The sequence below is a fragment of the Camelus dromedarius genome, chromosome X, assembly GCF_036321535.1.
Source record: "Camelus dromedarius isolate mCamDro1 chromosome X, mCamDro1.pat, whole genome shotgun sequence".
NCBI lineage: Eukaryota > Metazoa > Chordata > Mammalia > Artiodactyla > Camelidae > Camelus > Camelus dromedarius.
The window spans coordinates 15,031,625-15,055,745 of NC_087472.1; the positions used below are offsets into that span (position 1 = coordinate 15,031,625).

A 24,121-nucleotide genomic window follows, 5' to 3' on the forward strand; every position below is an offset into this window, starting at 1 on the left:
TGAACCCAGGTCCGGAGCACATATTGCCTGTCTCTATTTTATTTAAGCTGATTTCACTTGATTCATCCACCAAATACTCATAGAGAAGTTTCTAGATGCCAGGCAGCATTCTAGGGTCTGGACTGAGAGCGGTAAACAGTGCTCTCCTGAAGTTTACCTTCTAGACTGAGTTGTGCTTCTCTCACTTGCAACTGAAACAGAGCTGCTTGCCAGATCGGAGAAGAATGTACACTCTACGATAAGGACCAGAGAGAGAAGTCTATACTACAGACAAGGGAGTCTTTGAAATGCCTTGAGCAGAGGACTCACATGATCTTTCACAGACATCAAGATTTAGGGCAGGCCAGGTTCGAGGCAGTGACTAAGACAAGGCTGGAATGGCTGGGACTCTGATTTGCTCCATTGTTTTGATTTGTTTGTTTGTTTCTTTGCGGGGGGTGGGATTAGGTTTATTTATTTATTTTTGGAGGAGGTACTGAGGATTGAACCCAGGACCTCGTGCATGCTAAGCATACACTCTTTGCGCTATACCCTCGCCCCTGCTCCATTGTTTTTAATTCGTTTTTTTAATGGAGGTACTGGAGATTGAACCTAGGACCTCGTGCATGCTAAGCATGCTCTCTACTGCTGAGCTATTTCCCTCCCCCAACCCCCTCCGATTTGCTCTATTTTTGAAATACCTCGTGCAGAGGACGTCATACTGGAATCAAGGTTCCTGGGATGAAACTCCACTTAGAAGGAAAATAAAGTGCTTCTAGGAAGTCCTCCAGGTCCAGCTCTTCCAGAGCTCCCACCCCACCCCCAACCGCCCCATTGGTCTTTTGGTTCAGCCGCTCCATTCCCTGCCCTTTGCCCTCAGGCTGCCCCCCAACGTCGTCCGTCTGCAGGTGGAGTGCAGATGCCACTGACCAGAACATGGTAGCTGAAGGGAAGGCCCGTAGGAGCTACTGTCTAGGCTGCCCTCTCCCAGCCCCAACCCACCCACCTAAGACCCATCCTGAGTGCTTCCTTCTCCAGAGGAGTCCCTCAAGTGCCTTCACCATGCAGAACCTTCTTTGAGCGCTTGCCTCACCCATATCCCAGCCCTTGCTCATAGTAAATGTGGATTTTTTCAGTAGGAAGCTGCAGAGGGACCAGAACCAGGCTCCCCTGCACCACTTCCCCCACCGAGCCTAGTCCTGTACCTGACATCGCCTAGTGGGTGCTCCACTCCGGTTGGGTGATGGGGCTGATCGTGGAGATGGCTCAGGGGTAAGATGATCTGAAGTCCTTTTCCTGGGACAGTCCTGGTTTAGGCCTATTTTATGGTCATAATTATTAGCAGCATCCTCTCACTCTCAAAAGTGTCCCATGATAAAATATATTGTCACCTACTCAGCTGGAGGTTACAGAAGGGGCTGTTGGTACAGCCAAGTTGAAGTGGCTCCTGATACAGGACAAACTATTTATAAAATCAAACCAGCATTATGTTGCAGTTCTGTGCTCTGTCACTTGGAACTGAATACCCTCCTTGCAGAGCTCTGGAAAGTTTTGCCTGCTTGGCTGCATCTGGTTCTCACACTCTCCCAAACATAAGAAGCATTAAAGCCACAGTGCAGCCCATCACAAGATTCAGGTATTGCCTCTGTTTATTTCCATGGGTATGTACAATAGCGCTTTTATGCCCCACAAAGATTGGAAAGGCACACAGGCTCGGTCCAGAATCAGAAAGAATTCAAAGGCAATCAGGAAGAAACCGGAAAGTCCAGCAGACCAGGCAAACTGCAGCTTGATGATTCTTTTCAGCTCTTAGCTTGTGAAAGTCTGCCTCCCAGGGGCAACCCGAAGAGAGAAGATACCCTCATCCCATCACCCTCCCGTCTTCCTCTCTGCTTCTCTCTCCCCAGAGTCATGGCTTCATCCTGCCCCTGCTCCTGGCACTCAAATTGGGACATTCCATTTGCTTACGATACTCATATTCTTCGCCGTGGAACACCTGCAAGACAAGCAGTTCTCCCTGTAGTGGATTAAAGAGGGCCACCAATTCTTTGACATTGCTCCCACTGGGCTATGGGGTCTATGTCCTCTCCCCTCAAATCTGGGCGGGCCTCAGTGACTTGCTGCCCAGTGTGGCAGAAGTGGCCTTGCGGCCCTCACCTGGGTCTCTTGAAGCCTTGTGCTTCCATGTGGGAATCCAGCGGCTCTGAGGATGTGGTGCTGGAGAAACCACGCAGAGAGATGCCATGGAGAGGCTCTGCGACTCCAACAAGGAGAGAAAGAGATGCCCAGGCAGCCCCTAACTGTTCCAGCCCCCAGTGGTTTGGGTCATCCCAGCTGAATCCCTAGATATTACAAATCATCCCTACTAAACTGCAGATTCCTGAGAAAAATCAATGATTCTTGTTGTTTGAAGAGACTAAGTTTTGGGGTGGTCTGTTACAGAGCAGTTAATCCACAAGCAGAATACCGCCTCTTGCCAGTATTGCTTTTACCAAGTCTGATGCGCTCTAGGACCAAAAGTTAAGATGGAGAAGGGCCCGGGGTGAAAGGTACAGGGAACCCTGTACTGTCACACTCTTACTGCAGTAACGTGAGGGCACAGCTGCTGGTAGGTGAGAGAATGGTTGGACAGTAAAGGGGAAATTTGTTTTTATTTTAGTACTATGTGATTATTTTTAGTTTCCTTTCATTTATGGCAAGTGGAAATGGTTTTGTGTTTACCGTAGTGAAATCAAATTTCACTTAAAAAATAAATGCATGTCACACTCATTAGAATGGCTACTATGAAAAAACAGAAAATAAGTGCTGGCAATGATAAGGAGAAATTGGAACACCTGTGTATTTCTTGTAAAATGGCACAGCTGCTATGGAAAACCACATGGCAGTTCCCAAAAAAAATTAAACATAGAATTACCATGTGCTCCAGCAATCCCACTTCTGGGTATATACACAAAAGTATTGAAAGCAGAGATTCAAAAAGATACATGTACACCAGTCAGTGTACATAGTAGCATTATTCACAATAGCCAAAAAGTGGAAATAACCCAAATATCCACCTACAGATGAATGGATAAAGAAAATGTGATTTAGCCATACAATGGAATATTATTCAGCCCTAAAGAGGAAAGAAATTCTGATACATGCTGCAACATGGATGAACCTTGAAGACCTTATGCTAAGTGAAATAAGCCAGACACAAAAAGACAAATATTGTATGATTCCATTTATATGAGTTATATGCTTTTATGAGTAATCTCATAAAGACATTAATTCTGGCAGCTAACTGCATTCTTCAATGGCCCAGGAGCAGAGTCCTCCCAGCTTTATTGCCAGGGTCTGTGCAATGGTGGGAGCCACTCTGGCACAGCATGTCCGGGGATGGTGCCTCAGGCCCTCCAGTAAGAGATGAGACCAGACTCCGACAGGTCAGGAGAGTTAACCACAGGGCATCCGCATCACTAGGACACCCCACGGGTGCCCAGGGGTTCCCGCCTCCCCCAGGGACCCTGAGAACATGCGCTGCTCAGCCTGACGACCCCAGGGCGCCCCCTCCCGGCGGCCTCGGGGGTGGACTCAAGCGTTACTCCAGTCTGAATGTTTGCCTCCATCCCGGCAAATTAAAATGTTGAAATTTAACCCTTAAGGTGAGGGTATTAGGAGGTGGGGCCTGATTGGGTCAGGGGGGGAGGTGGTTAGGTCCGTCATCATGAACGGGAAAAGTGCCCTTATGAAAGAGGCTCCAGAAAGATCCTTTGCCTCTTCTGCCAACTGAGGACATAGCAAAAAGATGCCAATCTATGAATCAGGAGGCGGGCATTCAGCAGACACCAGATCTCCCGGGGGTGTGATCCTGCACTCCCCAGCCCCCAGAGCTGTGAGCAATGAACGTCTGTTGTTGACAAGCCCCTCAGCCTGTGGCATTTTGTTATGGGGCCCCAGTGGACCCGGACGCTGCAGGAGCCGACCTGGCTCCCTTTTAAGAGCAGCTTGTAAGTGTGGTCAATTAACACCGCAGGGTTAATAAGACCCCAGGCTTAACCCTCAGCCACCGGGGAAATGGGAGCTGGTGTTTAAAGGCTGTAACTTCCTGTTCTTCAATGATCAATTCGGGGATGCTTCTGAGGGGATTGGGCGGAATAAAACCCATGTTTCCCACAGGGGTGACCTCAATAATGCACGTTTATGTTGGCTTTTCCTCTTTCCCCGTGTTACTCTCTCAGCTCCCTCCTTCCAACTTCCCGAGCTCAACTCCCCAACCTGCTCTCAAATCCTTTCCTTTTTTTTTTTATATGAGAAAGGCTTTATTCATCCACCCCACAATTGTTAAAAGAGAAAATTGGTAAACCATAACACCTTGATTAATAGCACTCTTTTTTTTGTAGTTCATTTTTTTAATTGAAGTACAGTCAATTACATGTGTCAATCTCCAGCCATGCATATACACACATATATTCATCAAATCCTTTCACAGCTTCTACTTTTGAGGGAAAGCAAATAAAGAGTCTCTCCATTTGATCGTGCCTGAATGAAATGTCTGTGTGCGGGTCCAGCCATTCTAAAAGGAAGCCAGTGTGGCCCGGCCCGACCCAGCCACAGAGCCTCTAGTCAGCGTGTTAGTATCTCGTCCCTCCGTGTGGATCAGGGCTCAGGAGCCGGGTCCAGAGCTGGGACGAGAGTGAGCAAGTGAGGTGCCCTGGGCACAAAATGTCAGGGGGCGCTCACCTTATGCGCTGACCTTTCACTTGCATGAGTCTGGGGAGTGGGGAGTGCCTCCCTAATTTTGCACTCTGGGTGTCCTGTTTGCCTCTAGTCTAGTCCCTGTGCTGGCCAAGACAGTAGTAAAAAAAAAACCTTTAAGATGAAAAGCAAATGAATGGAAAAAAGAAACTCAAATAAAGGAAATAATGCACAGGGCAGAAAACAACTTTAAAAAATTCACAATATCCTCAGAGACATAATGGATGCATTCTTCAAGAAGGAAAAAAAGGGGCATTTAAAGAACAAGAATGAGCTCTTGGAAACGAAAACTTTAGGACATCTCTCAGAGAGTAGAACAAACAAGGCAGAATAGGAAAATAGGAAAGAAAAGAAAAAAGGGCATTAGAGGATTGTTCCAGGAGACAAATCATAGATGTTCCAGAAAGACACACACACACACACACACACACACAAAAGGTGGAGAGGATATTATCAAAGAAATAATACATGAAAATGCCCAGAATTGAAGGACATGGATTTCCAGTTTGGCAGAAAACACCGTGTGCCCAGCATAGTGAATGAAAAAATAAAAAAGCCCACATCAAGGACCCTCATCGTGAAAATTTCAAATACAAGGATAAAGGGAAGATTGTAAGCACTTCCAGGAGAGGAAAATAGATGACACACAGAAGATCAGAAACCAGCATGGTTTTGGATTTTTCAAAATATACACTGGTAGTTAGAAGACAGGAAGTAATTCCTTCAATATTCTGAAAGAAAATTAAGATCCAACCTAGAATTCTACATCCAGCCAAAGCAACAATTAAGTATGAAGATAGACTATCAACATTTTCAGACATGTAGGGTTGCAAAAAGTTCCTTCCGAGGCACCGTGTGTCAGGAAGCTACCGGAGTCTGTCTGCCACCAAAGTGAAGAAGAGAGACTTCAACTTCTGCAAATGGCAGACTAGGGCATTTGGAGCACCGCTCCTGCTGAAGACATCAAAGGAGGTGGACGACATAATTTTAAAATATCCTTAAAAGCATGAAATGCTTAACAAGACAGAAAGTAGTAAGCCAAGATCCAGGAGAGATGAGACCAACCAGCTCTTTGGGTCATTTTGGCTCAGGGAGATCTTTCCAACCGGGTAGAAGAAGCTGAGAGACTGAGTGCTTCCAGGGGCCTCCTAGGGACAGGGGACAAAAGTCAGAGTCCAGGGTCAGCCCAAATGGAAGACTCTGGTAAATCATCTGCTGCCTTGGTCTGGTATCTCGACAAGCTACCTAGGAGCCTAGGAGCAGGGATGACTTGGAAGGAAACCAGCTCTCACATGCATTGCAGCCCACCTTCCATTCATCCGAGCAAGCCCTGGAATCTCATACCCCGAAATTGGATGAACCGTATTTCAGATAGCTAGCATTCCAGGCACCCAGGGAAAAGAAATCAAAATCCCCTTTGGAAGAATATAATGATATCCTAGGCTTCAGATTACATCTTTAAATTAAAATCTAAAGTCCAAGACAAAATCAAACACATAAAGATTTAAGACACTATGAGCAAGAACCAGTAGAAATAACAGCCAATAGAAATAAATGCAGAACTCCAAATACCAGAATTTGCAAGGGTGATTGTAAAACAGTGATGTGTATTTTGTTCAAAGGGAAAATGCCAAGGTTTACAATTGTGGCAGGAAACTGAAAACCATAAAACTAGTCATAGAAGGGTAAAAAAAAAAAAAAAGAAACCAAGACGTGAGAGTAAACCAATCAAGACAGAGATATGGGATCCATCAAACAGGGGATACAACACAGGCGAGTTACAGAGGAAATTCCCAAGGTGATAGCGAAGGATGAGACCTGTACACTTGACCTTGAGAGCTACTAGTTCAGATGGGAGCAGGGGATGGAAGGCCTCAAGAAAGTTGTTTTCCAAGACGAAAAAAAAAAAAAAGTGGAGCTGATAGAGTCTCTAATGTATTTCCCAGATGAAAACTGAGTTGAAAGTTGTACAAAGTTATTGGACATGATGAAAAGATTTAGCCAAGGATGTGAAGAAACTCAAGGAGAGAGAGAGAAAATATTTAAAATTTTAAAAACAGGAAAGCGCAGCATAACCACAGGATTTTATTTGCTTGTGAGTCTAATTTCTCACATCGTTTCTTCTTCAATCTCTGGGTGATTCAGAAGTGGGCTGATTTTCTAATATTTTGGAATTTCATGCGTTTTTCTGGGTTAATATTTCTTTGTGATAATGTTATTTCCTCTGTTGTCTTCTTAGCTACACCTCTTTTTGTTGTGTGTGTTTTTTTTAGCATTTGCTCTAGGGTTCACAACTCTATAGCTTATAAAGTCTGTTTAGTCATTATGGTATGTCTCATACGTCACACCTGAAACATCTCACTTCCAACTTTCCCCTTCTCGTATGTGACACTTCACAAATCTAATAACTTACAACTCAGTAATTCCAGACACCTGCCCTCCTATTCTTTGTGCAATTTGTTGTCATATCTTTTAGTTCTCCAAGATATGTCATATCTTTTAGTTTACTGTTTTCACTATTTCTTCTCTGCAGAGTCATTTGTCTTTGACAAGAAGAAAGCATAGTCTCTGATGTTTACTCCCTTACTTGCCATTTCTAGGGTCTTCATACCTTCTTGTACATCCCCGTTTACTTCTGGTGTAATTTCTCTTTCATCTGAAGGACATCCTCTAATACTTACTTTCTTGTGGTTTAGGTCTGCTGGTGCTAAATTTTCTCACCTTTTATTTATCTGAAACTATATTGCTCCCTCATTTTTGAAAGATGATTTTAGATGGATAAAGAATTCTGAATTGGGGAGGGACAATATGGGGGTAGGGGATTAAGAGGTACAAACTATTAGGTATAAAATAAGGTACAAGAATATATTGTACAACATGGGGAATATAGCCAATATTTTATAATAACTGTAAATTGAATATAACGTTTAAAAATTGTGAATCACTATATTGTACACCTGTAACTTATGTAACATTGTACATCAACTATACTACAATTAAACATTTTTTTAAAGAATTCTGAGTTGACAGGTTTTTTTTTTTCTTCAGCAGTTTAAAAATGTTATTCCATTGTCTTCTGACCTCTGTTGTTTCTGATGTCAGCAATAAATCTTATTCTTGTTCCCCTGTATGTAATTTCAGGATTGTTTTATATTTGGTTTTCAGTGTTTGACTATGATGTGGTTCTCCTTATGTTTATATTTCTTGGGCTTCACTGAGCTTCTTAGATCTGTAAGTCAATGTTTTACCAATGTGGGATGGATATCTTCAGCCATTAGTTCTTCAAATATGTTTCCTGCCTTAATTTCAATTATTTTTCCCTTTAAGACTCCAACTAAACTTATATCATTTGATATTATTTCACAGGTTCCTGAGGCTGTGTTCATTTTTCTTTTTAATCTGTTCTACAGATTGGATTATTTTTATTGGTCTGTCTTTAAATTTATGTACTATTTCTTCTACTATTTCTAATCTGTGTTAAGCTCATTCAGTGAATTTTTCATATCACTTTTATTTTTCAGTTCTAGAATTGCCATTTGGTTCTTTTTTATGGTTTTCATTTTCATGATTCCTTATCTGTTCACTCATTAAAACCCTAGTTTCCTTAATTTGGGGGATGATATTTATAAGTGTTTTAATGTTTTCTGTTAATTACAGCATGTTGGCCATCTCAGGTTCAGTTTTTAGTGACTGACATTTTTAAAATCTTGACTGTGAATCACATTTTTTCTGGTCCTTTATATGTCTAGCATTTTTGATAGAATACAGGGCATTATGAGGCTATATTGTAGATATTCTGATTATTATCTTTCTCTGCATAGGAAATAGGCAGGTCAGTTACCAGCTAGTGACCTTTATACTTGTGTAGGCTTGGTTAGGACTGGCCTAGGCAAGATAGTGAAATAGCCAGTTTGTCTGCAGCTCTGCCCCACCCATATCCTTTCTGATGAGAACACTGCTGAAGACGATGTCACTGTCCTATCCCATTTTTACAGAAGTAGAAATTTGAATCCAAGGAGGGACTCATCCAAAGTCATAGGAAATAAATGGCAGAAAGTGGACAAGGTGCTCTGCCTCTCAGGCCAGTGTTTTCCCTCCCATATCATCATGTTTATGGTTTATGGTTCTACCTTTTCTGTTAGAGTCTGTCCAAGTCCATGCCCTTAAAATAGATTAGAAGTAAAAATACAGGTGGATTGGTGTAGCCATTATGGAAAACAGTATGGAGATTCCTCAAAAAACTAAAAATACACTTACCATATGATCCAGCAATCCCACTCCAGGCATATATCCAGAGGGAACTCTAATTCAAAAAGATACATACACCCCAGTGTTTACAGCAGCACTATTTGCAATAACCAAGACATGGAAACAACCTCAATGTCCATCAACAGATGACTGGATAAAAAAGTTGTGGTATTTTTATACAATGGAATACTACTCAGCCATAAAAAGAATAAAATATAATAAAAAGAATTTAGATAATAGTTAAGAATAAAATAAAATAATGCCATTGGTAGCAACATGGATGGACCTGGAGATTGTCATTCTAAGTGAAGTAAGCCAGAAAGAGAAAGAAAAATACCATACGATATCACTCATATGTGGAATCTGAAAAAAGAAAAAAAGAGGACACCAAGGAACTCATCTACAAAACAGAAACAGACTCGCAGACATAGTAAACACTCTTATGGTTACTGGAGGCAGGGTAGGGAGGGATAAATTTGGGAGCTCAAGATTTGCAAATATTAACTACTTTATATAAAAATAGATGAAAAAGCAAATTTCTTCTGTATAGCACAGGGAACTATATTCAATATCTTATAATAACCTTTAATGAAAAAGAATATGAAAATGAATATATGTATATACATATGCATGACTGGGACATTGTGCTGTACACCAGAAATTGACACATTGTAACTGATTTACTTCATTTTTTAAAAAAAAAAACAATAAAAAAATATGGGTGGAAAGCCAAAACTATAGATGATGGGCCTGATTTAGGAAGGTGGCAGAAGAAAAGAAGAGATTCAACAGGTGTTTAGGAGGTCATATGTTTATTGTAACAGAGATAGTCCCGCCCTTCTTATCCCTGTTCATCCCCTGAATATGGCAATGAGAGCTCTTCCTGCCATCACCCCTCTCCGCTAACGGTGGTTCCCTGAGGCCTGAGGGCAGTGGAGGAGGGAGGTGTTTTCACTATGATGGATGAGTGATTGTGGGAGGTCTCAAGACCCAGACAAAGTGATTTACCCACTCACAGGGTAACAGGACAAAAGGCAGGGACAGTAAGGATTCCACTTACAAAATGGGCAGCTGGCGTGGCCCCACCATTCTTGGACTGTGAGGCTGGAGTGACTTCCACATGCTCCTTGGCACACAGATGGTACTCGAAACTGCACTTTTCCTGTTCACTGGGCCTAGCACTTTCTGGGTCACTGAGTAAAGATGGGAACACTTTGAAGAATGGTACCCAGGCATACGAATCCCAGGCCTCCTTCCTCCATCTCCTCCCAGGTCCCCGCCCACTTCCTCTTTATGCTCTCCCCCATAACTTCTCTCTTTCTACTGCTTCTCCCTCACAGTAGGGCTAAATGTTTCGTGGAGCAATTGCCAGCCAGGACCCCTCGTCTTTCAACGACGCAAAACTTGTTTACTCTGTGGATGGTAAGGAGGTCCCGGACCTTAACAACACAATGGCGTCTTCTATAGCACACAACCACCATAACAACAAATTGAGTTTTCATACGCTGAGACCCATTCTTACATTTTAAAAAAGTAATGAGAATGCATACCATTTCTGTTTAAAAAGTCATATCTTTTAAGAAAACACAAATGTATATGCATAGAGAAAAGTCTCGAAGTATATCCACAAATGTTTTCGTTGTGGTTCTCTCTGGGATGGACATCCCTGGAGATTTTCACTTTCTTCCTCTAAACTTAAACTCTACTTATTTATTTATTTATTCATTACTTACTTTCCATTGAACATGCATACCTTTTTAATCAGAAAAAAAAGTAATGCTATTTTGATTAACAAATTAATAACTTTGATTAATAAAAAAAATTCCCACCATTGGTTGTATAGCTCCAACAAACACCCTACTTTGGAAGTTTTAACCTATCTTAGTAGAACTGTGAAAGGACCTGCTTTTAAGTCAGGGCCTTCCAGAAACCACAAAGAAAAAGCTATTTTGATTTTGAAACAGTTACTGTTTTAAAAATAATGTACAGTCATTAAGAAGACTGGTAATAAAAATCCATGTAATGATTGTAATAAGAATTGCCATTTACTGGCTACCTACCTTATGTTGTTGGCAATGGCCCCTCAGTGGAAAGGCTCTTACCCTTTGTAGAGGGTAAGAGCCTTGGTCAGACTCCATAGGTAGAGAGTAAGTGGAGATGAGCACAGAAATCCAATTCTGCCAGTAGACACGTGTTGGTTTTCTCATGCAGTAGCCTTGCCCAGAAATGTCTATGAGATACAAAGCTAAGCTAAAAAAAAAGTCATGGTCATATATAAAGTACGATTACAATTAGGATAAAAATATTTGCACAATGTCACTTATAGGCCGTATCTAGAGTAATCAAATTCATAGAGGCAGAAAGTAGAATGGTGGTTTCCCAGAGCTGAGGGGAGGAGGGACTGGGGAATTATTGTTTAATGGGTACAGAGCTTCAGTTTTGGAAGATGAAAAATTTCTGGAGATGGATAGTAGTGATGGTTGCACAACAATGTGAACGCACTTAATGCCACTGAATTCTACACTTAAAATGGTTAACATGATATATTTCATGTTATGTGTATGTTACCACAATAAAAAAAAAGTATAAGAACCTCCCTGAGAGGTTCATATAATTGGAATGATTCAACTTTTCATGCATCTTCTTCCACATGCACGTATATACATGTGTTTTTTTGTCCTTATAGAAGTCCTATTAATTAATTTCAAAAATTTTATTGTAAGATATTTCAAACATTAAGTATAGAGAATCATAATGTACCATGTACACACCACTCAGCTTTAACAAAGGTTAACATTTTCCAATGCGTGCTTGAGACCTTTTATAAGTCTTTTTTATTTTGTATAATATTCAGGGCCTACAATATTATGTACGTAATGGGCATATAAAATTAAAATGCACATGGAGAACCCACCACAACACCCCATCTCAGAACTAGGCCCTGTCGGTACCTTTGAACTTACCTGTGTTCATCCCGCCCCCCATCCCCCTGCCTCTTCCCACCTGCACCTCCCCCCGCTCCAAAAAACCCTCTCCTGACTTCTGTGTTTCTTTTCCCCTTGCTTAAATAACTTGTCACATATGTCTATAGCTCTGTTCTGGCCACCTCTTGCTGCCCAAAAACACTACCTCCAAACTCAGTGACTTCAAGCATCAATCACTGAATTATATCTCATGAGTTTACAGGTCAGGAATTCAGGCAGGGTTCAGGTAGGTGATTCTTCTATTGCACACAGCAGATGGGCTGGTCTGATAGGTCCACGCGGGCTCCACACAAGTCTGGAGCCTCAGTGGGGATGGGTACAAGACTGGGTTCAGCTGGGACTGTTTACTGGAGCCCAGCCTTCTGAATGCCTAACCCTGGGGAGTCAAACTTCTCAGGGGTTCCAAGACTCAGGACTCCCAGTGAGTGTTCCAAGAGAGCCAAACAAAGCTATGAGGCTTCTTACGACTTAGTTTCGAAGTGCTGGAATGTCACTTCTGGTGTAGCCTATTGGTCAAGCAAGTCTCTAAGGCCCGCCCAGATTCAAGGGGAGGGGAATTTCCTCCACCTCTTAATGGGAGGATTAGAAAAGAATTTCTGGCCATCCTTAATCTATGACAGCTCCTAGACAATATGTTTTTAGTATTTTTAATGCCAGACGGTGGCAGGGGCCCCGTACATCCTGAGCATTCCATAGCAAATGTCACCTCCTCAATTAGGCTTATCCAGATATCTTGTTTTTCTTCCTTTCTTAGGAAAGACTTTTTATTGTGGAAAATTTCAAACACATAAAAAGGTAGAAGAGTATCATGAACTCCACAGGGACCCATCACCCAGCCTCAATGATTATTAGATCAAGGCCAATCTTACAGCCACATCCCCACCTATTTCCCCCTACGCTTGTATTATTTTGAAACAAATCCCAGACATCAAACCATTTTCATCTGTAAATAATTGAATATGTATTTCTAAAAGATAGGAATCTTTTTAAAAAAACATAACCACAATATATTATTCCACATTTTGAAAACCACAACAGTTCCTTGACATCAATGTATAATTCAAGTCTGTTCAAATTTCCAATTGTCTCATAAATGTCATAAATGTGTATGTATTTTAAGGTTTGTTTATCTGAATTGGGGTCCAAATGAGATCCAGACATCACTACTCACTGATACATCTTTAAGTCTCTTAATAGCTTCCTCCATGTCTTTTTTTCCTTGCAACTTAATTGTTAAAGAAACCAGGTTGTCCTGTAGACAATTGATAGCATCTTAGATTCAGTGAAATACAGGAATATTTTTTGGTTGATCAAACCTAGAAATTTTTCCACATTCTCCAATTTTTCACTTAACAAGCATAATACTACACTTCCTGGCACCTGAGACCGTAGAGGTTATTGTTGGTCGCCTCCCCAGCACCAACTTCCCGCTTCTTCCTTTGTCGTTGAATCTTGATTTTGTTCAATGTGTGCCAAGGGAAACAAATTGTGATCTTAGCTCTAGAAGTGGGCTCTATTGGGCAAAAGGCAATCCCACCCCCAGTTTCCAGTGATGAATTAAGAAATGGCATATCTGAGCCCATTCTGGCTAGTGAGTCTTAAGGAGAGACTTGACACAGCAAGCCTTTCTTGAGGAAGCTTGTACGGAGATGACTTGGCAGCCCTCACCGGACTGCAGGAAGACTGGCCTTAGGATGACTCTGGCAGCACAGACAGCAGAGTAGAGCGGTTGAAACCACATGGGTTTCCATCCTAGTGGGGCAGTGCATCAAACTGATGAGGTCCGAGCTACCTCTGGACTTCCCAGTTATGGAGCCAATAAACCTTATTGCTTAAGCCAGGTTGGGCTGGGCAATATGACTGGAAGCCTAGAACATTCTAACTGATACAAAGGCCCTTATGATGACCCAAGCCACCTGTCTGGCTTCCTCTCTTACCACCCCTCTCTACCACAACCATAGACTACTCACCATTTCCCACGCTCCCCTGCAATTTTTTTCCCTCTGCCTTTGCCCAAACAGATCTTTTGACTGAAACCTTTCGCCCCAGCCTTCTTTCCCCTATATCTACCCATCCAAACCTTTCCCATTCTTCCAAGTCCCACTTCAAATGCTGCTTCTCCCTGAAACTTCTCCCAGAATCTCCCCTGCCTCCCTCTCCCCATTCTGAGTTTCCTCTTTGAATTCTCACTGCATCACGTATGGCCCCTCGTCTAGCACTGAACCAAGACTTCCTTGCATTAGAATCACTTGTAGACCTCACCCCTCTCCCGTATCAGACTTTAAGCCCCTCAAGAGCAGGGACAATCTGCAGGCAGAGGAAGAAAAATACCATACGATATCACTCATATGTGGAATCTAAAAAAAAAAAGACACAAATGAACTTATTTACAATACAGAAACAGACTCACAAACATAGAAAACAAACTTATGGTTACCAGGGGAGAAAGGGGGTTGGAAAGGATAAATTGGGAGTTCGAGATTTACAGATACTAACTACTATATATAAAACAGATAAGCAAGTTTCCACTGTATAGCACAGGGAACTATATTCAATATCTCATAGGAACCTATAATGAAAAAGAATATGATAATATATATATGTATGAGCGAAACATTATGCTGTACACCAGAAATTGATACAACATTTTAAACTGACTATACTTCAATTAAAAAAAAGAATATGGAAAAGTTGAAGGCTTGGGTGAATCCTGGGGTGTGGATGAGAGTGGAAACATCACACATATGAAAATAACCACACTGGTGTCTCCACTCTCACCTATACCCCAGGATTCATTCTAGCCCAGATACACAAGTAACTAAAGATGTGTGTACATGTGGGTTAGTATGCATGCTTATATTTCCTAGCTCTGTCCACTGGGAGGACCTAGAAGCAAGGATACCCTAATAGTCATAAGCACACCTGGCACTCAGATCTTGGTTTCTAATATCAACCTCCAATAAAGGAAGCAGGGCTCCTGGAAGTAATGGCTAATTCCAGACCAAGGCTGGGAAAACACGAGGTGAATCTGTAATGCCTCATGGTCCCAGGAAATAGGAAAACGCTTGAAAAAGGGTAGAGCTAATGGGAAGATATGTGGCAAATGTTCCAGAGGAAAAATATGTGCAATATAAATAAACCTGTGATTTATGTTCAAAGCTCTCAAATACTGTCATAATGAAAGGAAGAGAAAAAAATGTTAGGAAAAGAAGTTCTACTGAAAAGCTACCACGTTTGAAAGTCACTTCAGTCATGAATCATAATGGGGAAGCTCATTAGGAAGTACACCCATGCTTTTTAAAGAGAAAATTTGAAACTTAATTTGGCAGTTTTTATCAGTAATGCTTGAAGTTACAAATAATAATGAAAAACCATTAAAAAATCATTACTCTTTCAAGTGGTTTGAAGTATCTATAAAAATCACATTTAAAAATGGCAAAGAGCACACACAATCCTTCATGCCAGAAAGTTATTTTGTCTGAAGCTGCCCACGGGATCATAAAGTAAGTCGGCAGAAAAATCTGCAGATCACATTAGAGGAACTCTGTAATCGTCTTTGAAAATGTTTCCCAGTGCCAGAGGAAGTCAGTTTACATTCTTAAAGATCAGCTATGACCTCAAGAAAAGCTCTTTAATGTACAAGTCATTTGAAATTATTACCTTCAATGAGTCTAATATTTGCCTCTGTGCTATCAGTGTAGTTTCCATAAAACACTTGGGCCCCAAAGACTAAGTGGCCGTGAGCTAAGAGCCAGGTTCTGCAATAAGATTGCCTGGGTTCGAATTCCTCACCTGCCACTTCCAGCTGTGTAATCCTGGGCAAATTATGCAACCTCTCTGGGCTTGCATTTCTTCATATGTAAAATAGGGATGAATTTTTTAAAAACCACACCCCACCTCAGAGTGGTCATCATAAGGAATCGGAAGTGCTTAGTACAGTTCCATTGCATATGGTGGTAATTCAATAACCAATGCTCTTCCATGGGACTCTCCACATAGGCCACGTGGACAAAGTCTACTGCAGTCTGCCCCTAGTCTCAGACCAATGTCGCGTGGCCTTCCCAGGAACAGCCTTGTGAGGAGCTGTCCCAACACCGTTTCTCACCCACCTCCCGACCTTGCGGGGGTTGCCGTGAGGCATTTCTCATTGGCCTCCCTGGTTCGGTAAGGTGTGGACTTTCAACCCTGCCGCCCCACTTCGGGTACAGCTCCAGGCTAGTCCGTCACTGAGTTGGAGAGTGTCATCTGTCCCCTCTGGTCTGGTGTCATCCTGTGGGGCTGGGGATGCAGGAGGCTGACATCAGGCTGATCCGGCCTCCGCCGCGGAGTAATAAGTGGCTTGTATTTACTTGGGCTGTTTCTCCGCGGCCTAATCGACGGCAGAGCGGCAAATCCAACCGAGCAGCTGTGGTGGTTGTTGCCATTTAGGGACTGTTAAGGACCCAGAGGGAACTAAAACACAGGTAATGTAGGGAGAGTAGCTTTGAGGCGGTTGGAGGGAGACCAGGGAAGGGTTCCCCCAGGTGATCTGTGAGGCAGCCAGGCTGATATGGGGGAATGGAGTGGCAGAGGAAGGAATAGCAGTGTAAAGCGAAGTAAGAAGGCAGAGGGCAAATGAAGTCAGACAACTGGGCAGGGGCTGGTTTACACACAGGCTTGCAGGCCAGAGGACAGCCTGAGTTTTCAAGGGTTAAGCAGGCCAGTGATACACAGCTGACCCTTGAACAGCACAGGGGGCAGGGGCGCTGACCCTCTGAGCAGTCAGAAATTCATGTACAAATTTACAGTCAGTTCCTTTCCTTTAGGATTGGATTACCGCACTCTGTTGATTCTTATTTTGTGGTTGGCTTTATTCCTTTGATAACCATGTTAAGTTTAAAAAGCTAAAGCTCTTATCTGTTCTTAGAAACAATAATTAGTACATATATGACAACTAAAAAATGAGGTGTATTGTATGTATGTATTTACATGCAATATAATCAACTGTAATAATTATACCTAGTAAAACTGAAAAAGGGAAAAAATTTAGTCAGTTCCACGTGCGCAGATTCAACCATGAATCGTGGAGCCCTATAGGTATTTATTGAAATACCTCTGCCTGTAAGTGGGCTCTTGCAGTTCAGTCATTGTATCCAAGGGTCAATTGTAATTTGATTTATATTTTTAAAAGATCATCCCCAAAAAGAAAAGAAAAACAAGAGTGAACAAAAGATGATCCTAACTGCAGTGGGGCGCTGACCAGAAGGGGCAAGAGCAGGGGCAGGGGGGCGGCTAGGAGGCTGGGGTGGAGGTCCCAGCGCTCTGGCGAAGGGGAGATGCCCGAGCTTGCTCCACATGCTTCCGGGGCAGTGAGGATGCAGCCAGGGTGCTTGGAGCAGCAAAAAGTAGATGGGGAGGAGTAGATGGCTGGCCACTGTGGGAGTTTGGCTTCTCCTCCGAAACTAGGGGCCGCAGGAAGGATTTGAGCCCAAGAACGACTCAGTAGGACTAACATTTTAATGGGATCACTTTGGCTGCTGGGTTGACACTGTGTGGATCCATCAGAAGGAGGGGGGACAAGGATGGGAGCTGGAGATCAGGTTGGAGGCTACCAGGATAATCCAGGGAAGAAACAGTAGCCAAGTTGTCCACGGCAGCCTTCCCTCCACGAATCTGGCAACTGAACCTGAGTCTGTTCTGTGAAACGTGCTATGAATAATGTATAAAAGCACTCAGCACAGAATCTGACACATATTAATGTATTAGTGTTACTGCTGGCTTTGCCGGTTTTATTACTGAAGCCTCTACACCTCCTTTCAGAACTGCTCTTAGAGGTTCTTGTGCCTTTTATTTGCCTAAAAAGGCAAATAAAATCTTATTACTCTCTACTTAAAACCCTGAAGTGCCTTCCCTTCGTGGAATGCAGAACGTCCACTCTTCGGGCCTCCACCTACCAGCTGGTCCCTGGTCTGGCGCTGGCCTTCCTCTCCAGTCCCAGCCCTCTCCTTCCCCGCAGACACTCTGGCCTTCCTTCTCTCCCTCCAACACCTCACATGGCCTGTCACCATCTCAGTGCCTTTTGCATTTGCTGTTACTACTGTAAGAACTCTACTCCAAGTCTTCACGTGGCTAGTTTCTATTCCATTCAGTCGCAGCTCAACCACGACCTCCCCTAAGCACCTGATCTAATATATGGTGCCCAGCCCTTGTCCCCCCTCTGGCCAGGGCACGTTGCTGTCGTAGGTCCTTTACAGCCTGACACTATTTGAAATTATTTTGTTTACTGTCCCTTTCCCTAACCAGAATGAAATCTTCATGAAACCAGGAACCTTACCCATCTTCCCCAGTACCTGCACATCGTGGGTGCTCAGTGTGTTTCTAGAATCTCAAATGCAGGGAAGGTCATTAATTGATTAACTTACCAGGGAAAGGAATTAGAGTGGTAGCCCAGATTATCTATAAATCTTTTATACACAGTATTAAAATGGGAAGCTACCTCTATTTACAGGCATGATACATAGAATACTGAACACATGAAGGGTTTGACACGTGAATTTTTCAGGTCACTAAGGCTTACCTCTCCTTTAAGCACCAACAGTCCCTTGGATGGTAATACCCCTAAAACAGGGTCCATGTTGCCCTATCTCTGAAAATCAAGCAAATGCAATTTCATTTTCCTTTCATTATGAACATCCCTTATTGTCAGGGGTTGTAATGAAAGTGTAGCCCTGAGGGATGACTGAGGTGTGACAATTATGACCATGTGCTCCCATCATAAATGGCCCCAGAAGGCTATAGCTTTTTTCTTTTGAATACTTTCCCTCTACTTTGACAGACTCTTATCCTGAAAATCACTGCTGTTCCTGGCAGTACATCCCTTCTCCCTTCTTAAAATAGACGACGTCTGATTTGTTGAAAGTCAGTTAAAGAAATACAATTGTTAGAATTGTATGCCCCCAAAGCAGGTTGAGTAAAGTCTGAGGAATATTCTTATGAGAAAAGGGCATGAGCTTCAGAAGACCGTTCCTTCCTGGCTGCTAGCTGGGTTTCTGGTTGGGGTAGCCAACCAGCTAAGACATTACTTAACCACACACTAAAGAGCTGGCATGAATCAGAAGGGGAAACCATTCAGCTGCTTCATGATATTGTACCAATAATCAGACAGATCTCGGTTTAAATCCCTGCCACCTACCAGCCGTGCACCTATCTTCTCGAAACATTCATGTTTATGGAGCACTGGCTGTGCCCCAGGCCACTGTCCCTGCTCACCAGCTCTACTGCATCTAATTAATCCTTCCAGTAGGCCTGTGAAGGAGACAGCGTTGTCCCCATTACTCAGTTGAGAAAACAGGTTCCAAAGTTCTTTTTGTTTTTTTGGAGGAGGAGGTAATTAGGTTTACTTATTTATTTTTGATGAAGGGACTGGGGATTGAACCCAGGACCTCGTACGTGCTAAGCATGCACTCTACCACTGAGCTATTACTCCCCCCAGCCCAGAGTTCTTAATTCACCCATCATTCAACAATAAGCATCTGAGCTGCTCCTATCTTCAAAGCACTAGGTACATATCAGTAAACATGACAGAGAAAAATCCTGGCCCCCCTTCATTTTATACGTAGTAGTTTGAACCTCTTAATCCGCCCCATTCCTCTATACGTCCATAAAAGGAAAAAATTCCTGCCGTCCTTATATGGAGCTTACATTCTAGAACTCATGAAGGGGAGAAGCAGCTAGCAACAAATACAAATGTAAATTATAGTTCATGTGAGTAGGTTACCCCACTCAATTGCCAATCACCAACCATTTTTACCTGCAAAAACAGTATCTTCATATGGTTTGACCTAAGAGAAGGTGGTAAGTACAACTGAAAGGAGGGGGAGGGGGAGCTGCAGCAGGAAGTGGGGGGCCCGCAAGACCAGATGAGGTGACATGGTGACACAGAGGAGAGGTGGGGAATCACGAGTTACCGAGGATGCTACACTGCCGCGTGGGCAGGCCGACCTTGGCCTCACGGGGTTATGAAGCTCAAACAAGAGAACAAAAGTGAAAACATTTTGTAAACGCAAAAGTTCTAGGACAATAACAAATTATTTAGTATCATTTAAAGTTCCCTATTTTGCTGCTGGGAATTACAGCAAACTTTTTAAGGCACAAATACAGCTGGATGGCCTGCAAGGTTGCAAGTTCATACCTTACCTGGAGCAGAGACGCAATGAAGAGTTTCGGTTTAGAACTTTTCTTCCTGCTCCCATAAAACGAAAGGTCTTGTTGTTCTTAATCAACAGAGTATTCTCCACACAAAGAACCTAACAATATATGACTGAAAACAAAGTGTCCAGATGCAGGTGAGACTGCCATCAAAACAACTGAACAGAATTCCAAGAAAGCCTTGTTACTTTAGCATAGGAAAATGAAATAAAGTATAAATACTACGTGTCTGAAATTTAATGTCTCTGAAGTCGTTAAGATCTCACTACCTCCACCAATGCATTGTACCAGATAACCATTATTTGCTGTGCTTGGTAAAGATTACAGTTAAACTAGCTACTAAAATTTAACAGAGGAGGAAAAGGTAACAAACAGAAAACTACACTAGGTTAATTTGTAGAGAAATGACAAGTATGCATAGCTTCTTTTAAAGAGACAACTTTTATTTTAAGGATTTTTACATTGAAGAAGTCAAAAAGTGGTGGTTTTTTGGAAGTTACTGATCTGCATTTAAAATGAACTGTTGATAAAGATTCACCGGAAATAATATGAACAAGCGGGAAAATAGATTAATACTACTGACACCTACTAAAATAATTCCAGGACATACGGTTTATCTGACATAACAATACCTCTAAGTGCTGTCACGGAATGAAACTGACCGCTTCTTACTTTTCTAAACACACAGTGGTATAATTAACAATATTCAATCACTTCTGTTCTTTCCTGAATATATAAAAATTAAAATACCAATTAAAAAACTAATATATTCTTCTGTTTAAATGTTTCTTACAGATACAATTTCAATATTTTCATTCAATAGTGGTGTGGTTTAAGAGATTTTTCATTCACGAGTGAAACAACAATCCACCCAAAGGGAGCTGATAGTCTATAGGCTCATAGTGCAAACAAGGAATTCAGGAATGCAGCAACTGACATTTCTAAAATACAAAACAAATACAATTCTTAGGAGACACATGCAAGAAGCTCTACTAAGCAGCTGGCCACAGAACTAGAACATCTGATCACTTTACTGGTGATTTCAATGGGACTCCAGATGTTTCCAAACTCAACTTGAACTCTCATCTTAGGCTTTGTATTTGGCTTTTCCAGTTTCACTAATGACACAAACGTGCTACAAAAGAAAAAGCCAGAAATTCACATTAGAAGAGCGTATTCCGAAATGAAAGGCAAGAACAACAGTCCGTACGTCTTATATGAATAGTGTTATGCTGCAGGAGATTTTACGAAACAGAGATGTGTGCAGACCCTCTTACCCTCCTCACCCCTGTTCCTAAGTACATTCTCGGGACTCCGGCCTCCAGGGTAGGAGGCGGGTACTTGAAGGAGAGTGAATTAAAAGACTTAGCTAGCTTATTTATTTCTTATTTATGACCACATCTATCATCTGAAATAATAATGGGACGGCTATTATGTGTTAAAGCCGTTCAACTGTTTCAGCCAGTAAGAAGTGTCACCCTAGCCTGGCCAAGCTCCAGCTCTAAGGACGTGTGTACTTGACTGCAGCTTTATGTGACTAATGGGAACCATCAGTCGGTTCCAATTATGAGGTGCTGGAAAGAGAAAACAATTCTTCTCTTTTGCAAATTTTTATATGGGTTCTGAAAAATGAGAATGAGGAAAAAGAAGCATTACTTACATTCAAATCCCTGAAGTACTCATTATAGTCAAGGGCATATCCTACGACAAACTTGTCTGGAATTTCAAATCCAACAACTAAAAAGAATCATAATTTACCGTTTAGATATAGAAAACATCACTTTCAAATCTAGTATGTGCAAACATTCTCTAAGGAACCCTAACCCATTTCACATAAAAATTTTTTGGGTTAAAGATGGTTAAAAATGATCGGCAAAAAGAAAATCACTTACAGTCTGGTCTATATCCAACGCTTCGAGGGGTCCTTTTCACCAGCAAGCTGTTGATTATAAAATGTGACATGTGACACACATGTGACTACAAGGCATTACAAAAGAGAACACTCGTGTTCTGCAACATGATTTCATCGGCATTTTAGCATACTACGGTCAGTCTTAACAAGCCCAAATAAAGACTGTGAAATGGACAGCTAAATCACAGGGGTCCCTGGCCAGGGACAGCCAGGAGTTTACACTACAGACGAGGCCCCTGACCGATCTCCACCGGGAACACGATGGACTGTCCTGAGAGCGGCCCACTGACTACTCACATGCCCACCAAAGGGCAGTTAATCGGGAGGATGAATGGGTGGGGAGGGCCTGTGAGCAAAGATGAAAAGATAAAGGCTCTCAGTCCAAAATCCCTGGAAATACAATCCCGAAGTCACAAAGGGGTGCGGGAAGGGTGAGCATCACCTTTCAGGATTTTCAGTAAGTGGCTTACAAAGAGGAACTTTAGGCTAAAATACAACTAGCATGCTAAAGGAGCTAGTACTTGGTTTTGAGAGCAGAAACTGCAGGTAGGATGCGTCAGCTCTAACAAAAGCTAATTTCATAACCCAAGTGCTACCTGCTGAAATTTTTCAGCCATGAGAAGAACCTGTAGTGATGTTTTGAAAGCCTTTATGTATGTTAAGGGCAGTCCCAACAAAACTTAAGATTTCATACCTTCCTAGATAAATATATTTAAAGGGCTGGAAAGGACCTAAAGTGATTCTTAACCTTAGCTGCACATCAGAATCACCTGGGAACTTTCAAAAATATGTAACAAAACTCAGATACCCAGGCCATACCCCATTGCATCAAAATCACTGTGGATGGGACACATAGGTGGTTTTTTGTTTTTTAAACTCTCAGGTGCTTGAGAAGCACTGGCCTATGCCTTAGTCATCAAGGGATCATGTAATCAAATCCTTCACGACTCCCCTTCCAGTAATTAGAGGACACACTTGGACTCAATTTCCATATAGACAGAAAGTAACAAACCAATCACAGCAAAACTGAACTCATTCAGAAACACTCCAGAAAAGGTATCATTAACTCAAAGCAAGCTGTAATAAGAGTACAGGGGAACTCAGCACCTCACATGCCTAGAGATCTGAATGAATTATTTTGAAGTAACTGCAGATTCATAGAAAGTTGCAAAAAAAAAAATGCGCAAGGAGGTCCCATCTGCCCTTTGTCCAGTTTCCTCCAACGAACATTTCACATAACTGTAGTAGATTACCACGCTGGTGGACTGACCTTATCCAGACTTTGCCTATCTTATGCGCTCATACTTGTGTGGGTGTGGTTCTATGCACATGTGGATGCATGCAACCAGCACCACAATCAATACAGAACTTTCCATCACACATGGCTACCTCTTTATTTAGTCACATCCACCCCCTAACTCCTGGCAGCCACTAATCTGTTCTCCATTTCCATCACTTTGTCACCTTAAGAAGGCTGTATAAATGGAATTATACAGTACGTAACCTTTGAAATTGGCTTTTATTAGCACAGTTCCCTAGAGGCTCCTCCAGATCGTCGTGTGTATCAATTGTTTCTTTTCAGAGCTGAGGAGTCTTCCACAGTAGGGCACACCAGTCTGTTGAACCGGTCACCTACCGAGGGACATTTTCGTTGTTTCCAGTGTGGGGCTGCTACAAATGATGTGGCCATGAACATTCACATGTAGTTTTCTGTGTGGACACATGCTCTCATTTCTCTGCAATAAATGCCCAGAGTGCAACTCCTGAAGTCGTATGGCAGTTACACGTTCAGTTTCTTTTCTTTTAATTTTATTTTTTATTGAAGTACAGTTGACTGACACATTCAGTTTCTTAAGAAACTGGCAAACTGTTTTCCAAAGTGGCCATAGCATCTGACATGCCTGTCAGGTAATAGTTTTAAGTTTTAATTTAACATTTAAGTTAGAAAGCTTCCAAGTCATTCTTAACCTTTACTTAATAAAAAGAATAAGCTTTATACTTACTTTTTATGCATAAAGCACAGATACAAACACTACATAAACGCATACATCATATAGTTGTGACATTAAAATGT

At 42.1% G+C, this 24,121-nt stretch overlaps 1 protein-coding gene and 1 long non-coding RNA gene across 5 annotated transcripts in view; both read right to left on the reverse strand.

Moving 5' to 3' along the window:
* Window positions 1-1,605: 1,605 nt before the first annotated feature.
* LOC135320104 (uncharacterized) lies at window positions 1,606-20,474 on the reverse strand. 3 transcript variants are annotated; one of them, XR_010379297.1, is made up of 5 exons: window positions 20,124-20,474; window positions 14,211-14,305; window positions 11,025-11,194; window positions 10,025-10,157; window positions 1,606-1,975 (listed from the first exon to the last, which is right to left on the reverse strand). It is a non-coding gene; the product is annotated as an uncharacterized LOC135320104 (long non-coding RNA). The 3 variants fall into 3 exon arrangements; XR_010379296.1 differs by lacking the exon at window positions 14,211-14,305 and having other exon boundaries at window positions 11,025-11,214; window positions 20,124-20,470; XR_010379295.1 differs by lacking the exon at window positions 14,211-14,305 and having other exon boundaries at window positions 20,124-20,468.
* Window positions 20,475-20,557: 83 nt separating this feature from the next.
* Window positions 20,558-24,121, reverse strand: part of HPRT1 (hypoxanthine phosphoribosyltransferase 1) — a 29,932-nt gene continuing 26,368 nt past the window's right edge. For both annotated transcript variants that reach the window (XM_031446174.2, XM_031446175.2), the window contains 3 exons: window positions 22,028-22,074; window positions 21,796-21,872; window positions 20,558-21,270 (listed from right to left, as the gene is read on the reverse strand). In XM_031446174.2, the coding sequence (XP_031302034.1) occupies window positions 21,223-21,270; window positions 21,796-21,872; window positions 22,028-22,074 (172 nt within the window). In that variant the 3' untranslated portion in view covers window positions 20,558-21,222. The remainder of the gene's footprint in view (window positions 21,271-21,795; window positions 21,873-22,027; window positions 22,075-24,121) is intronic.